Consider the following 17517-nt stretch of genomic DNA (forward strand, 5'->3'; position numbering starts at 1 on the left):
ACAACATTAACCATAAGTTAACAATATAAGTTATCGTTAATAACCGTACTCAGACGAGATGAGATAAAAGTAAAGAATCAGTGTGAAGTTGTTGGACAGACAGCCTTGGTAGAGACCTGTGTAGCCCCGCCCCTAAAGCATCCCCTGCTTTATGGTCTGTGTGACTCTAAATGGACCATAATGTACTAAATGAACATCATGCTGTATTGAAGAAGACTTGAAACTAGAGATTGAGACATAAACTCATGTTTACAATGTTTACTAAGGTAATAAATCAAGAGAGAAGTAGAGTCATTTTCTCATAGACTTCTATACAACCAGAGGAGTCGCCCCCTGGTGGACACTAGAGAGAATGCAGCTTTAAGACATGAAGCTTTAGCTTCACTTTTCAGAACCGGAGGTTACCGTCTGGCTCACACATCAGACTACATGCAGAACAAGTAAACGTGAATGATACAGTGAACTAAATGAATAAGAGCACACATTCTGTGACTGACAGCTCTATGAAGTAGGACTCATATTTGTCCACTTTGTTTGTGTTCACTGAATTACGCAAGATGGGTAAAAAAACCTGCACCCTGAGCCTCCGGGTCTGAACACCGTCGCTGCCACAGGAGAGGAACATTCGGTGTTAGTTACATGACGACAACATGGTGTCAGGATCGGAGGAACCAGGATGGCAGACAGTACCCTGAAGTCTTCAATCAGCTGAGCTGAGCAGACACCGTCTAGCTGTCTGGTCTTTTGATCTTTTACTCGCTCCCCGTAAAATACTCTCCTTGGACGGACGGGACACAGTCCAGTCAGGCAAAAACGATGCAAACCAGGTCATTGTGGCACTCGTGGTGCCGTACGTCATTTTAAAAGTACGACTCTCTTTTTCCTCTCTGGCATTCCAACAGGGCAAACATTTGCTGTACCTCCGACCACGACCAGACACAGCACACAAACATCCCGTCCATCATTGTGCACCACAACAGAATCTCACCGTGACAATGGAGCCAATAAACACAACCATATTTTATTTTTAATTTAAGTTCACTTATAATCGGAGTCTTGTTTTGTGTGGAGTATCCATTTTTTATTTTGTAATACAGTGGATATAACAAAAATAGCGTGATATGAATAGTTAGGTGATCCTGATTGACTCTACTGTGGTTTTATTGTGTGTCTATTCTGCACACATCTACTGCGCGTCTGTCCTCTGTTGCTTCTTCCTGAGGTTCCTTCTATTGTTTTTAAAGATGATTGTTTTTCCTGATGTGAATCGAGTGTCTGAGGACAGAAGACTATGATGTGCAGATTGTAAAGCACTGTTGAGGCAATTTTGTGATATTGGGCTTAAAAAATGGATTCGATTTAAATTGCTTCACAAAGCATTCATGAAATGACTCTGCCTTATAAATAGCACCTTAACGTGAGAGAGGCATTTTGTGAGACTAAAGAACTGAACCTAAAATATCCCCCCATGGCTAAGGAGGGAAGCTGGTGTTTTGGGGGTTTATTTTTAGTTTCTGAACAGCAGGTAAAACAGACATACATGACCACAGGTGTAACGTGTAGTTGTCTCATTTACACGCAGCACAGGTGACTAAAACATTCACACATTTGCATTTTAATTGGGAACAACCTGTAGCACATATTACAGTACGAATGAAGCAGCGAAGGTGACACGCGAGGGTCAGAATTAACGTTCCTTATTGTAACGGTTCTTTATTGTAACGGTTGTAACGGTTGTAACTAGCAGCTGTTCGGTAAATCCCTCCCCAGCCAGTCAGCCACTATAACGGTTCATCCTCTCGTACTTACCGCCGCTTGTGGACGTCAAACACACGCACACACAACTTCTCCTCTGGTGTCGTCTACCGGCGCTGTTTCATCACACCGGTATCGGTAACGGGGGGAGGAAAAAAAAGGTGAGGCGGCCTGTAGCAGGTGTGGTTGGTAGTCTTCTCTCTTTTTCTTTTCTGTTTTTATCTCAGGGTCTAACCGTTAGCTGTCCAACCGTCACTGTGCCGAGCCGGCTGTCCGCTCCGCAGCCATCTTGGTTTGTGATGGTGAACCGCCGCGCGCGCACGTCTCTCTCTCTCTCTCTCTCTCTCTCTCTCTCTCTCTCTCTCTCTCTCTCTCTCTCTCTCTCTCTCTCTCTCTCTCTCTCTCTCTCTCTCTCTCTCTCTCTCTCTCTCTCTCTCTCTCTCTCTCTCTCTCTCAACACACGCGCGCGCTCTGTGTGACGTTACAGCCAGCTTCTCTCAGCAGGATCTCTGTAATCTACCTGATGCTGACAACGCTCACTATTATCTCACTATTATCTCACTATTATCTCTCTATTATCTCAATGGTATCTCACTATTATATCAATGTTATCTCACTATTATCTCAATATTATCTCACTATTAACTCACTATTATCTCACTATGATCGCTCTATTATCTCACTATGATCGCTCTATTATCTCACTATTATCTCAATGTTATCTCACTATTATCTCACTATTATCTCTCTATTATCTCAATGGTATCTCACTATTATATCAATGTTATCTCACTATTATCTCAATATTATCTCACTATTAACTCACTATTATCTCACTATGATCGCTCTATTATCTCACTATTATCTCAATGTTATCTCACTATTATCTCACTATTATCTCACTGTTATCTCACTATTATCTCACTGTTATCTCACTATTATCTCACTGTTATCTCACTATTATCTCACTGTTATCTCACTATTATCTCAATGTTATCTCACTATTATCTCACTATTATCTCACTGTTATCTCACTATTATCTCAATGTTATCTCACTATTATATCAATGTTATCTCACTATTATCTCACTATTATCTCTCTATTATCTCAATGTTATCTCACTATTATATCAATGTTATCTCACTATTATCTCACTATTATCTCTCTATTATCTCAATGTTCTCACTATTATACCAATGTTATCTCACTATTATCTCAATATTATATCACTATTAACTCACTATTATCTCACTATGATCGCTCTATTATCTCACTATTATCTCAATGTTATCTCACTATTATCTCACTATTATCTCACTGTTATCTCACTGTTATCTCACTATGATCGCTCTATTATCTCACTATTATCTCAATGTTATCTCACTATTATCTCACTATTATCTCACTGTTATCTCACTATTATCTCAATATTATCTCACTATTAACTCACTATTATCTCACTATTATCGCTCTATTAACTCACTATTATCTCACTATTATCTCAATGTTATCTCACTGTTATCTCACTATTATCTCAATGTTATCTCACTATTATCTCTCTATTATCTGCCTATTATCCCAATGTTATCTCACTATTTATTATCTCACTATTTATTATCTCACTATTAACTCAATGTTATCTCACTATTATCTCAATGTTATCTCACTATTATCTCAATGTTATCGAATCAATTTAATGTTATTGACTCATGTTATTGACTCATGTTACTGACTCATGTTACTGACTCATGTTACTGACTCATGTTATTGACTCGTGTTATTGACTCATGTTCCTGACTCATGTTATTTTTTTTATTAAACTGGCCTGATTCTGATCTTGATTAATGACTTTTTATTAAACAACATAGTTTCTAAAAACACATTTGACGTTTTTCTATTACTAAATAGCCATGACAAATTCCTTGTATGTACAACATGCATTGGCAATAAACGGTTTCTGATTCTGATTCTGATTCTGACAACAAACAATACAATATAATTTTACTGAAAATCTAATTTTACATTTTCCTTCTTTTTGGATTAACATTGATGGAGTGGTGTATCAACGCAACGACACTTTATTGATTATACAGAATATACAGTATGTTATAACGTGATGCTTTACCAGATTAATACAACCTTCTTTATTACTTAAAATATACTCAATAAGGGTGGGACGACATTGTAATAATTTACTTTAATTTATTTCATATTTTTAATTGTCACTAAATTATTTTCCTTTTGACTGTTTTTGTTCCAGAGCCGTGAATAAATGTCTTCTAAAGGTGATTGAATGTAATCTCATTACATGTAGGGATGATGAAAGAGGCTTTATGATTAATAATACACAAGTTAAAGGAGCACAACAAATACAAGAATAAATATTTAGTTGACAATGTGGAGCAGACTTTACAACATGTAGTAGACCCGTAGATTGGAAAATAAAATCGAGTGAAAATGATGCTAAATATCAACGTCACTTGGACTTATGAACTCAGTATTTCTAAAACAACTGCAGTTATAATTGTTAGTCAGACGATGCATCTCTGAAACAGATTACAGTCTGAAACTAGTCGACTTCTTACTCATTAAGGACCCATCAACTAATATTTGTTTCACTTATTTATTTGTTTCAGTAAGCACAAAACAATGTAACACTTAGACATATAAATGTTTATGACTTTATAGTGTCACAGATTTATATTATATTTTTTAGGGCTAGTAAATGACCCAAATCTATAATTCAAAGAATATCTTTTGTGATCCTTGAAATTTCCAGTCGTTTCACAGAAACATTAATCAGTATTTTGATGAGCGTTTCATTGTTTAAGTCGTTCTTTTAACAAAAACTACAAAACATGTTTCGGTTCCAGATTCTCAAATGACACATTCTTTCCACTTTTCTCTGTTTTTAGACAAAGTGAAGTGAATATCTTTAGATTGTTGACTGCTGATCAGACAAAACATTAGAAGTTTGATGACTTTAATCAGTGAGCGACATGTTTGGAGCTCCAGACTTAATGTAGCACTCTTGATAGATTTCTGTAGTAAGAAAAAGGAGAAGTGTGTTTGTATGCGAAAGAGAAAAATGAGTTAAAACAAAAACATATGCATGAGAATATATCTTTTTATTGATCCATTAAATGTTTCATAAATGACAAGGTGCAGCCCTAAAGGGCTTTTGACATGTGATGATAACATTTGACACAATGATTATGATTAGGGCGGCACATATGAATTAAATCATGTCATACATAACAATAGAAGCGTTTGTAAAGCTACATGATGGATTACTGAACTGAAACGTTCTGGTTTCCTGTTTGCACGGCACACATGTTTCCTGGCTGAAGTATTTCCACCTATAAGCTGTAGACATGTATAAAGCATTTAATATAAAGCTCATTCATTTCAATGGGCACAGAAGATACACGAGCACTCAATATCTGACAGCAAAACGAATCAAAAGCTTTACGTAGTCAAATGTAATTAATGCAGAACTGCTATTCTGCATGCTGTCTTAACGTTCCTCTGCGGACAAAGGTTGGTATTTGACCTTTGACATCCTGGCCTTGTACAGGACCACGGCACTGATCATGCCAACAGCTGCGAGAAGACATCCAGCGATGAACACCAGGTTCAGATTCAGGTGGAGCGCTGGAGAGACAACAAGCACCATGTTTTACCTTGATCTGGTCCAAAGTGGCTCAAACAAGTGACGTGTGCTGGTAACAGATAACCTTTCTCTGGTTTCATACCTGAGCTCTCGCTGCTCTCCGCTGATCTCTTTAAGCGCAGGGGACCCTGGGAAACGAAGTGCCGGGCACTCTCCACGGCACCCTCTCTCTTTCTGCGTTGGGCGTGATGAAGCCAAGTGGCTGGCGTTGTGGAGCTGATGCATCCCTGAGAGGACCTGGTGTTGGGTTCCCCTGCTGCACACATCAGGACTGTGCAGCTGATGTACACCTGAATGAAACAGAACACGCTGTCATCACACCAGCAGACGGACCGACAGCAGAGCTGTGCTCAGATCCAGTTCAAACCTCCGTTTAGTAAAACTAGTCAGACAAATGAAAGGACGTCATGAACTGGACCTATTCGTTGAAGCATTTAGAGATCTCCCAGAGACATCAACAGTCCTCTGCTCCGTTCTTCACCTGATCAAACATGCCGATGAACTTGAAGGCCTTCATGCTGAACCTGAATTGTCTCGGGTGGGAGGGGGAATGGATCTGAACGGTCGGGTCCACTTTACACCTAGTCAGAGCAAAACGCAACAAAAAGATGAGACATGTTGCCTTTGTTACTCTGTGCCTTACAGTGGATGCTGCTATAGGGGCAGAGGTATTGTTCTATTGGTATTCACACAATAAGAAAAGTACTATAGGTTCTACAAAAGATGGAGTCAGTGAAGCATTGACTTCTACATCCTGACAGGGTGACATTACACAGAAGAGCCTCGAAGCAACAATCAGAGAACTAATCTTTACAAATGCTTTGTTGTGCCCTCTATCGCCACTAGGGGGTGTGTCCATGCCTACCCATTCTCAATGATGGAGTAGGTCTGCTGGGAGTTCTGGTTGTCATATGGTGAAGCCCTGCAGGACTCCACAAACAGCACGGTGTTGTTGACGGAGGAGGTGGCCTCTATCTGCATGTAGATCATGCTCCATATGTCATACACCACCGGGTATGAAGTTGGATCAACCATGGCTTGGTATTGGTCGTTAGGATAGAACTCAAACTGGTAGGTGAACCTGCCGAAGCCCCTGTCCCACACTGAGACGATGGGCCTGTGTACTGTGAAGGCCAGTGTCACGTTTCCACGTTTGGGGTACTGGCAGTAGAACTGCACCTCCAGCAGGTGTTTCCTGGTGATCACGTCGGCTGTGTTCTCAAACGTGGTGATTTCATTCTTGAACCTGAGGTTATCCCCGTCTTCCTGCAGTGAACAAAGGTCATGTATTCAGTCCTCGTACTGCTCGATAAAGGCAACACCAACGACTGAGAGAGAAGAGCAGCCGGTAACAAAAGCCTGCGTTACCTCGAGCTCAGTGCCACAACCGCTGAGGGGGATGTCGGCGAAGACGTAAGTGCTGTTGGAGCGCAGCCTGCAGGCGATGTTGGCGCCGTCGTTGAGCCGCAAATGATCCTCATGGAGTCCATGGAATGAAGACTTCTCAACCTCTACTCTCATCGTGGACTCGGAGCAGATCACATGGGAATTAACTAGAAGAAGAGAGTGTGAGAAAATACACATTATATACCAATGGTGTACTTATTTACAGGGGGCAGTAATGCCAACAAGAACTTCAGCAACGTTCCAGACAAAGACTGTGATGTTTCCATCAAAAGAAAGTTTCTTTAAGTTCTGCTGGTTTGGTTTCACTGGTATGAACAGTGAACGTGGTATTTTTGTGTAGAGCAAGAATGTTTTGCGTCCAATGACGGCTCTGAATTTTGTCTTGTAGGAAGGTTCAACCAATCACAGCACTTTATAGAAGTTTTTTAACCTCTCATGTACGCCAGCCATGCAGACACTATTTGGCTCTTTAACTTAGTATTCAGTATCTGATATATTTGGTGAAAATACACACCATTACAGATGTACTTAAACAACCAAATGTTGAGATTAAAGTAGACTCACGTGACACCCTCCGAACTTCTACCAGAACACACCTCATCTCGGACTGATAGACTCCGGACCTGAGGAGCATCGGTGAACGCTGATTTAATGCCTGCTACTCTTTCAGTTAGGCCGATATGTCATGTTCAAATTATTACTGGTGCTTTTGGCTCCTAGTTGTTGAACCTCTACCTTGTTGCTTAGAGAAAAACACCAAACACAGAGAAATGTCACTCACTGTGGAGATGGGGTGGCGTGGTGATTGTGATGGTGTTTGTTGGCGGTTACACCAGACCTGCAAATAAATGTGTTACAAAGTCAAATCATGGCTTCACACACATGTACAAATTCTCTCACAAGGACCCAAAGCTTACCCGGTCACCGCTTCAACAGCAAAGCAGATCGGGAAAAACTCCCCCAGGTCATCTTGGATAGGCGTCCACCTGATGACGAACTCCCCATGTGTGTTCCTTTGCTTGGTGATGTTCACTGGGCCGCTGATGATGATGTCCTGTATTCTGTGTGATAACAAAGCAAAGAAAGCAGAGATTTATTGACTCTTTCCTCTCTGATGTTATCTCACGCGCCTCAAGGCAGCACCGGTCCCGTCGGCTCTCACTCACGTTGCGCGTGATGCTCGTGCTCTGACTCTGATCTCCACTTCTCTGTCGACCTCTGCATGGAGGCGGGCTCCGTTTAAAGGTGTCGGGGGCAAAAGCTCTGGCAAGTAGAGTCCCTCCTGACACGAGGGAGCAGCTGGGTCCACTGGAGTTAAAAGATAGAAGATTCATTTCAGTTACAAAGTGCAATAAGTAAGTTATACTTAAAAACTGACACTTTGCTGCTGCCTGTGGATCACAACTTCAAAGCTGCCTCAGCAAGTGTTGCTGATTTCTATCAAAGACAAATGGTCTGCTGGCTGTAGCTGTTCATGTTGTTCATGAAAAGAGTTTAAAGAGACATGTTTTTACAGGACAGAGACGTTCAATGTGGGAAACTAAATTCACAGGCAGTGGTTTAGTGGACAAATAAAATGTTAAAAATCTAAAGCTGGTTTCTGGTCAAACTGTTCTCAGAGACTCCTGACTTGAAGATTTCTAAAATAATGTCTTCTGCCATGTGTAACATCTCATTAAAGTGTTGCAGAGCTGCAACATGAAGCAGGGTTTTTGTGGATTGGCTCATTGAAAATGCTGTCACACAATAAAAATAACTCACCAAGAAATGAGAACTGCAAAGGTAGTTTACTGAGTGAAGGAGGTGTGGTTATTGGTGCTGCTGTGGTTATTGGTGCTGCTGTGGTTGTTGGTGCTGCTGTGGTTGTTGGTGATGCTGTGGTTGTTGGTGCTGCTGTGGTTGTTGGTGCTGCTGTGGTTGTTGCTGCTGTGGTTGTTGGTGCTGCTGTGGTTGTTGGTGGTGCTGTGGTTGTTGGTGATGCTGTGGTTGTTGGTGCTGCTGTGGTTGTTGGTGCTGCTGTGGTTATTGGTGGCGCTGTGGTTGTTGGTGCTGATGTGGTTGTTGGTGCTGCTGTGGTTGTTGGTGGCGCTGTGGTTGTTGGTGCTGCTGTGGTTGTTGGTGCTGATGTGGTTGTTGGTGCTGATGTGGTTGTTGGTGCTGCTGTGGTTGTTGGTGCTGCTGTGGTTGTTGGTGCTGCTGTGGTTGTTGGTGCTGCTGTGGTTGTTGGTGCTGCTGTGGTTGTTGGTGCTGATGTGGTTGTTGGTGCTGCTGTGGTTGTTGGTGCTGCTGTGGTTGTTGGTGCTGCTGTGGTTGTTGGTGCTGATGTGGTTGTTGGTGCTGCTGTGGTTGTTGGTGCTGCTGTGGTTGTTGGTGGCGCTGTGGTTGTTGGTGCTGCTGTGGTTGTTGGTGCTGCTGTGGTTGTTGGTGCTGCTGTGGTTGTTGGTGCTGCTGTGGTTGTTGGTGCTGCTGTGGTTGTTGGTGCTGCTGTGGTTGTTGGTGCTGCTGTGATTGTTGGTGGTGCTGTGGTTGTTGCTGCTGCTGTGGTTGTTGGTGCTGCTGTGGTTGTTGGTGATGCTGTGGTTGTTGGTGCTGCTGTGGTTGTTGGTGCTGCTGTGGTTGTTGGTGCTGCTGTGGTTATTGGTGATGCTGTGGTTGTTGGTGCTGCTGTGGTTGTTGGTGGTGCTGTGGTTGTTGCTGCTGCTGTGGTTGTTGGTGCTGCTGTGGTTGTTGGTGCTGCTGTGGTTGTTGGTGATGCTGTGGTTGTTGGTGCTGCTGTGGTTGTTGGTGCTGCTGTGGTTGTTGGTGCTGTGGTTGTTGGTGGGTATGTGGTTGTTGGTGGGTATGTGGTTGTTGGTGGGTATGTGGTTGTTGGTGGGTATGTGGTTGTTGGTGGGTATGTGGTTGTTGGTGGGTATGTGGTTGTTGGTGGGTATGTGGTTGTTGGTTGGTATGTGGTTGTTGGTGGGTATGTGGTTGGCCCCCATGTGGTTGTTGGTGGGGTTGTGGTTGACCCCCATGTAGGAGTGAAAATCCCGGGCGTTGTAGTTGAGAAGGCTACTGTGCTCCCCCACAAACTGCGGGCATGTCTCTTACTCCTCCCAACCAGTGGGGCCTTGTAGGATCGGGATCCATCAGTGTAGCCCAGAGTGATGTTCCTTTGCGGGAAGTCCTCCACCACCATCTCAAATCCATAAACTTTGGGGTCGGCAGTGGATTGATTGTAGTGTAATGTGCAAGAGTCCTGATGATGTGAACATTTTGAAGTTAAGTGAAGCAAAGCATCAGTGAAGTATTGAACAATGTATCATGGCTTTTCAACTAACCTGATCTAAGGTGAAGCCTGAAGGTTGTTCACACCGGCCACACTCTACATTTCTGATATTTCCATATCTGCATCGAACTCTGTCTCCATCAGGATCAAAGGACATCAGCTCGTATGTCCGTGGGCAGTTCTCAGGAACTCTTGAGTGGACACATGAACATGAGTCAGTAACACGAGTCAGTAACATGAGTCAATCACATGAGTCAGTAACATGAGTCAGTAACACAAATCAATAACATGAGTCAGTAACACGAGTCAGTAACACGAGTCAATAACACGAGTCAGTAACATGAGTCAATACCACGAGTCAGTAACACGAATCAGTAACACGAATCACACACGAGTCAGTAACACGAGTCAGTAACACGAATCACACACGAGTCAGTAACACGAGTCAGTAACACGAGTCAATAACACGAGTCAGTAACATGAGTCAATAACATGAGTCAGTAACACGAATCACACACGAGTCAGTAACACGAGTCAGTAACACGAGTCAATAACACGAGTCAGTAACATGAGTCAATAACATGAGTCAGTAACACGAGTCAATAACATGAGTCAATACCACGAGTCAGTAACACGAGTCAATAACACAAGTCAGCAACATGAGTCAGTAAAATGAGTCAGTAACACAAGTCAATAACACGAGTCAGCAACATGAGTCAGTAAAATGAGTCAGTAACATGAGTCAGTAACATGAGTCAGTAAAATGAGTCAGTAACAGTCTTCTAGGCCAACAATCAGCTGGATAGCTACACCAATGTAAGAAGTAATAAACCAGTGACATGCTGGTAGATGTGTAGTACAGTTCATAACATTTTACATACAGAATCACACACTTTAATATTTGTAATTTTACTGTAATTCATAATTAAAATAGAAGAATACAATTTGATTATTTATTTTGGCTGGAATGTCATACAAATGTTAAAGTAAGTGAACATTCTTATTATTGGAAGAAATCATTGAATTAAAGTCACTCTTTTTTTGTGATTACACTATTTTCCAAATGATTCTGATGTGATATGATTGTGTTGGCAGACAAACTGTAGGATACAGATTGCAGACCATGTTTGGCTTTCAGCCCCTAAATGTATTTGAGGACTGCCACGGTGTCTTTTTTGTTTTTGTAACACTGGGAGGCGGTGAAGTAGGACATTTTCCACCGTTTCTTTAACGAACGGATTGTAGCTTAGCCTAGCTGTTTCATGCTAACGGCAGAGGACTTACCTGAGGAAAGGTAGAATGGCAATGTCTGGTGACCTGTTGGGATTTCCAGTGTCAGATCTTGATCCCAAATCCACAAAAGTCTGTAGTCTCCAATTAGATACCGAGTTGCGCGTTGGGACCCAACAGCAGCTAGCAGCCCTGGTCATCAATCAAAAGACACTCTTGAACTACTGCACCAAACACTGGCTGCTCTTCATGATAAGAACAACAAATACAATATTCAGCATTTATAGGATTCAAGAGAAGAAGAAATAAACTCACCTTAATTCAAAAGGTTTGTCACTCGGGACGATTCTTGTGTCGACTGTTTCAGTTTCGAACCGTTGTCTGTTGGATGGTGGTGAATTGGTGCTGCTGTCAATCCTACCGCTCTCACTGCTGGAGATAGAGCCACAGTTGCCTCCGTAACAACCCCAGGAGATGGAGGACTGAGAACTCTCAAAGGTCGCCCTGCGACGAACCTCCACCTGTGGAAAAAGATCCTGGAGTTAAAGACGGTGTCTCCACTGAAGATAAGGACATCCTAATGAATTACATTTCTGTGTATTTACTCTGTAATGATATCCATTTAAAGAAGGGTGTTCATCTGTAATAATCATTTCAACAAATCAACAAATATAGTTAAAGTTCATATCTTAGGTTTTTATTTAAATTCATAAAGAACAATATTATTGCAATATGTCCTCTGATCTTGAGATGAGTAAAGAAAATGTGAATGGAAACCATAATGACAACAATAATGATGGTATGTTCACGTTTAGATTAAGAAAGTCATTGTTCTCATCAAGCTTTTATGATTTTTTCTTCTTCTCTTGGTGAATTAATGATTTTTAAAAGGTTAAAGGTCATCCCTTTCAGCCACGGGGGGATTCCATAAACGGGACTCGGTTCAACAATGTTAAATGTTTTAGCGTCTTCACCTGAACTTCGTTTTTTGGAGTGAAAAGGCAAAACACAAGAACATAATATGAACTCAGCAAGAATGAAAGCATGGATCAGAAATCAAGCCTGCAAAATCAAGAGTTCAACATATCAACCCATATTATTTTACATCCATCACGCATTCCATTCTTACTCTGAATTTAAATAAAACGTGGAAGTGAAGTTGCTATAAATACACGTTTTTTCCCCCTTGAGGAGCTGATAAATATCAAAATATCTTGTAAGCAACATCCGGGGGAATTTAACTGTTTCAGAAAGGAAGATCGTTTTTAATAAAGTCCTGACGAAGTAATCATAATAAGTAATAATAACACATGTTATGTAAATATTTTAGATGTACTCAGAAATGCTTTACAAGATCAAGATGTACAAAAATGCATTGAGTTAATATTCTCTAAACAGAGTATTCAAACCCATTTAAAATAACAACAGCATTTATAATAAAGAGATTAAATAAGCATTCCCAGAATATGACAAATCCCAGAGGAAACATATTCACACATCATCTGTGATGCACGTTGCACATCATATGTAAAAAGCTGCATCTCTCACCCGAAATGATCCGTCAGGGTTTCTGTCTTTGAAGCTGAATGTCATGGATCCCCCCATGAAATGAGCCGCAGAGGCCAGTGAGACCAGGAGCAGCTGAAGCAGGAGCACTGAAGCCATGATGCCCTCAACTCACTGTGTCTGGAGGTTCTCTACCTCACATCCACCTGCAGCATCATTATATATACGTTCTCGCAGGCTGGCCGGATGATGGCAGTCCTTTCAAGTTTCATGGAATGCACGCGATGTGCCAGAATAGGCTGAACAACTGGTTTCACAAGGTGTTTTACTGGCAACGCCTGCAACGGTGACAAGTTGCCCGAAAATGAATTCCAGCAAATGTATACAACAAGGAAATAATGCACCTTCCTCTTCCCATAACAACTCAACAACCAGATTCTCCACATCTCTCATCACTGACGAAGGATATTGTGCAATCAAAGCGTTTGTCTCCGTCTTCCTCTCAGCAGCATCACGTACATGTAAGCAGTGCTTTTAGTGCTAAAGAGACAATTAACCCCAAAAATCAGAAACACACATGTTTCCTCTCACCTGTGTGCTATTTATCAATCTAGATTGTTTTGGTGCGAGTTGCCCAGTGTTGTAGAAACTGTCCGTAGAGATGTCTGCCTTCTCTCCGACATAAAGGAACAACATGACACTCTGCTCACAACAAGAACTGTGGAATATCTCAGGAACGGGTCACGATGTCTGCACAGACACTTTGCTGTTGACTTTTCCAAATGTAAGCTGTGTGTCCTCTATTCCCATCATATTGGAAAGAAGGCCGACATCTCTGCAGCCGATATCTCCAACTCTCTGTAACTCACACCAAACCATCTACACCACAGACTGTTTGTAGGAAGTGGACGTAGTCATTGTTACGTCTCTCATTGCTTTATGGACTGCGGTCTTCAATCCCAGATTTCTGCATTTTGGCCGTCGCCATCTTGTTTTTTGCAACCAGCGAACAGGAAGTGACCATAACTGGACTGAGGAGGAGTGACGTAGAGACACCGTACACTTGGTTTGTGTTTCTGTGGAACGCTGTGATGCTTTACTGTGCTCCCTGAAGAAGCTCTCACCTTAGAGATTGTTTTTTTCCAGTGTGTGATCATCATCGATGTGTGTTGAGTGTTTCTGAATGTTTCATCTCCGTGTTGGTTTGATCGGTTTCAGGTTTGTCTTTTCATCTTTCAACAAAAGTCGGTACTCTGATCTTCATTCGACTCTCCCACTGAACGTAAATCCCATGTTTGTTTTATTGTTTGTCTCATTTTCTTCAAACATATATTTTTATGTTTTATTCGGAGGGAGCTTGAGATTTGAGAACATCTCTGCCAGCAGCTGCTTCTCTGTAATTCTTGTGTGCATGAGGATGAAATAACTTGAACTTGAGCAGCTTCATTGTTTGATTCTTTTTAAATGGATGAATAACAGGGATTTACACTCCGGTGGTATTTCTTTGAAGAGTAAAAGGAAGGTTTCATGTAACAAACCTGAATTAAACACATACCGCCCGCCTGATGTTCATCAAGCAACAGCATCACACACACCACTGAGTCCGATGGGCTCAACCGGGGATCAAGTGTTGTTTTGGTGCATTGAAAGCTGTGAGAAAGTGAAACATGTGATTGTGTGGATATAAGTCGGGTGAGGCCAGTAATGGTCCAAAGACTGCTCTCACATTCTGAAGTGCACGCTCATCTAATCGTCAATATTTTCTGCTCTTTGCTAGTTTGTTTGTCTTTTTTTATTTTGTCAGTGTGACATTAACACAAGAGGAAGGAAACAGATGTTATGATGTGATTATGGTTCTGATTTGTACTTTTGTTAGAGTGTTTAAGTGTTTTGGGGAATGCCTGAAAGTGTGTTCATATAAAAACAACTGTGAGCGGCAGGATGTGCAGGTATGTCAGAGGAGGAAGAGGAGGAGAGAGCAATGGATAAATAACCACATAAATAATATATTTCCGCCCCTGCTGGTATCGTAACAGTCTTCACGTCAGTCTGCTCTATCCAGTTATCCAGCTGCTCTTCTCCAGGGGGTGTGGGGGTGACTCCAGAGAAAGTTCGCAACCTCCTGTATGAGTTACTGTCACTAGTAGGTGAAAATGCTCTCTGCATTATATCTCCCACTGCTCTAATAATAGCTTTGGTGTGGATGCTTGGAGTGGAAAAGGAGAACCAAATACTTGTTGCTGTTTCTGTGCATCGTCCCCTTGTTCATCAGTGGATACATTTTCCTCTTCAGAGGGTCCAACAATCCTCCACGGTGAAACACTGCCTTCTGGTAACACGTCCAAAGGAATGGCTTTTGTGTTGACCTCCTCTCTGCATTCACATAGTGCCGTGAGGCCGTGACACTGAGGATCAAACACCCTTCCTCTGACCTTAACGCACCCAAGAGCTTTTATGGTCTGCAGCGTTTCTTCAATTAAATCAATCTCTGTGTTTTCTGGGACACCTTTGACCAATATGGCATGTAAAGGGTTAATACCTTCACCTTTGCACCAGTGCTGAAGTTGTGCCATAATGCCCTTTGTCTGGTAACTGCACGATTTGTCTGAGCTTATACTTCTCGAGTTTCTGTAGTGTAACTAACCTGAGCGAAGGAAAATGTCCTTTTATTGTCAAGTTCAAAAAAAAAAAAGTTCAAAAGTTCAAAAGTTTGCTTTATTGTCAATTCCACAATGTACTGAACATACACGGGAGTTGAAAAGACGTTTCTCTCTGGTCCAACATATAAACATATAAAGTGAATACAGTGCAATAGATTAAAAAACGTTAAAAAACATTTCACTAGCTTAGGGCCCCACCTCGGCGATTTGGCCGGCTGGAGAGTTTTAGGGATGGTTGGTGGAGGGTAGCCTGAGCGAAGCGGTTTGGGGAAAGGCTAGTTTGAGGGTCCACTGCGGCTCCCGGGCCTTGCACACCCCCAAAAGCCTGCCTACGGGAGTAGTGCCGCCTGCCCGTTGCGCATGTCGGTGGCGCTGTGGCGAGTGTAGAGTTGGTAGGCGGGGGAGGGCCAGCGGCCCAGGCTTTGATGGTGGTCTGGGACTCCTCTGCTCGCTGCGGTGGTGACGGCTCCTACGCGGGAGGAGTGGCCAGGGAAGGAGCCGGGATTGATCCCGGAGATGGTTAGGATTCCCCTGAAGTGCCAGAGGAACCAGGATCGGTCGGCGATGCGGCCAGTCTCTGTGGTGAACAGTGGTTCGTGGGGGGCGGTTTGCTGTGTTTTCCTGGTTTGTAGTTAGCGCATGAGGGGTTCGTAGGGGCTCAGGTGTGAGTTGAATTTGAAATATAGTACGGGGACCGGCTCTTCTCTTCTCTTTCTTCAAGGCTGGTCTCCGGCAATGTCGTCCGTCATGAAAACCCCCCAAAAGACGGCAGAGGGAGCGGCATCGTTGTTGGCCAATTGTGTGAGTTCATCGCTGGAAGTGGGCGGGGTGGGGGCACCGGCGTCCCGGTGCCAGATGTCCCGGTTATGGTCACTTGCTGTGTTTTCTGAAGTAGGCGGCGGGGGCACTGGCGTCCTGCGTTCCGTTGTTGCTTTGCGTTCCGTGCTTGCTGCGTCTCGTTGCCTGCTGCGTTGCGTGGCTGCGTCGTGCGTCGTTCCGTTGCTGCGTTCCGTTGTTGCTTGATGTGATCCGTTGTTGCTTGCTGCATTGCTGAGTCGTTACTTGCTGCGTTGTTACGTTGCTGCGTCCATTGCACTGTGTTGCTGCATCCCGTTGTTGCTTGCTGCGTCATTGCGTTGCTGCGTTACGTTGCTGCGTTACGTTGCTGGGGTACGTTGCTGGGGTGCATTGCTGGGGTCCGTCGTTGCAATGCGTGGCTGCTGCGTTCTGCCGTTGCTGTATTCCGTTCCGGCATTGCTGCGTTCCGTTCCATTCCGGCGTTGCTGCGTTACGTGGCATGGCTGAGTCGTTCCGTGGCTGCGTCATTGCACTCCGTGACTGCGTTGCTGCGGTCCGTTGCTGCGTTGTTGCGTTGCTGCGATTCGTTTCTGCGTTCTGTTCCTGTTGCTGCGTCCCGTTGCCTGCTGCGTTCGGGGGGGGGGGGGGGGGGGGGGGGCAGTGTGGTGCCGAGAGGCCGCGGATGGGCTAGTTGGAGAGTAGGAAGAGAAAAGGTGGGAACTGGCATCCTGGTGCCCGGAAACAGCGTGGTGGGAAAAGGGGGATAGGGGGGGAGGACAGAGGAGAGGGAGCCTGGCAACTCGGTGCCCGGACCCGTCGTGATGGGAAAGGCATGTGTGGTGGGGAACGTGGGATAGGGGGGGATGGCGGAGAGGTAGCCTGGCAACCCGGTGCCAGGGATGTGTATAGAGGGAAAGGCATGTGTGGTGGGAAAAGTGGGATAGGGGGGAGGGACACAGGAGAGGAAACCCGGCACCCCGGTGCCGGGGTGGGGAGCAGAGGAAGTGTGGTGAGAGGGGAAAGTGAAAGTACAGGCCGAAGGAACGAAGCTGGAAGGAGCAGTAGGATCCTGCGGAAGTAGTGAGGGAGGGAGAGTTGGCCTTCCGGAACGGCCATGAACCGGGGGGTTTGCATGGGATGGTGGAGGGGGACGCTGTGAACCTGGCAACCTGGAACGTCGAGGCCGGCGGGGCGGGGCTTGGTGGTGCGTGATTGC

General features: G+C 43.8%; 2 protein-coding genes across 4 annotated transcripts in view; both read right to left on the minus strand.

Annotated features, from left to right (window-relative positions):
- The window catches only part of LOC306787564 (C-myc promoter-binding protein-like), a 66927-nt gene extending 64896 nt beyond the window's left edge, over nt 1-2031 (minus strand). For all 3 annotated transcript variants that reach the window (XM_079282743.1, XM_079282742.1, XM_079282741.1), the window contains exon 1: nt 1810-2031. The gene's annotated coding sequence lies outside the window, so the exon portion shown is untranslated. The remainder of the gene's footprint in view (nt 1-1809) is intronic.
- A 3133-nt stretch (nt 2032-5164) lies between these two features.
- On the minus strand, nt 5165-8120 carry LOC306787593 (ZP domain-containing protein-like). The gene is made up of 8 exons (XM_079282779.1): nt 8003-8120; nt 7754-7897; nt 7401-7459; nt 6798-6982; nt 6295-6695; nt 5911-6010; nt 5512-5719; nt 5165-5410 (listed from the first exon to the last, which is right to left on the minus strand). The coding sequence occupies exons 3-8, from the start codon at nt 7435-7437 to the stop codon at nt 5274-5276; spliced, it is 1068 nt and encodes a 355-aa protein (XP_079138905.1). The 5' UTR covers nt 7438-7459; nt 7754-7897; nt 8003-8120; the 3' UTR covers nt 5165-5273.
- Nucleotides 8121-17517: the final 9397 nt, after the last annotated feature.

This window comes from Melanostigma gelatinosum, assembly GCF_949748355.1.
Source record: "Melanostigma gelatinosum genome assembly, chromosome: 2".
Classification (NCBI taxonomy): domain Eukaryota; kingdom Metazoa; phylum Chordata; class Actinopteri; order Perciformes; family Zoarcidae; genus Melanostigma; species Melanostigma gelatinosum.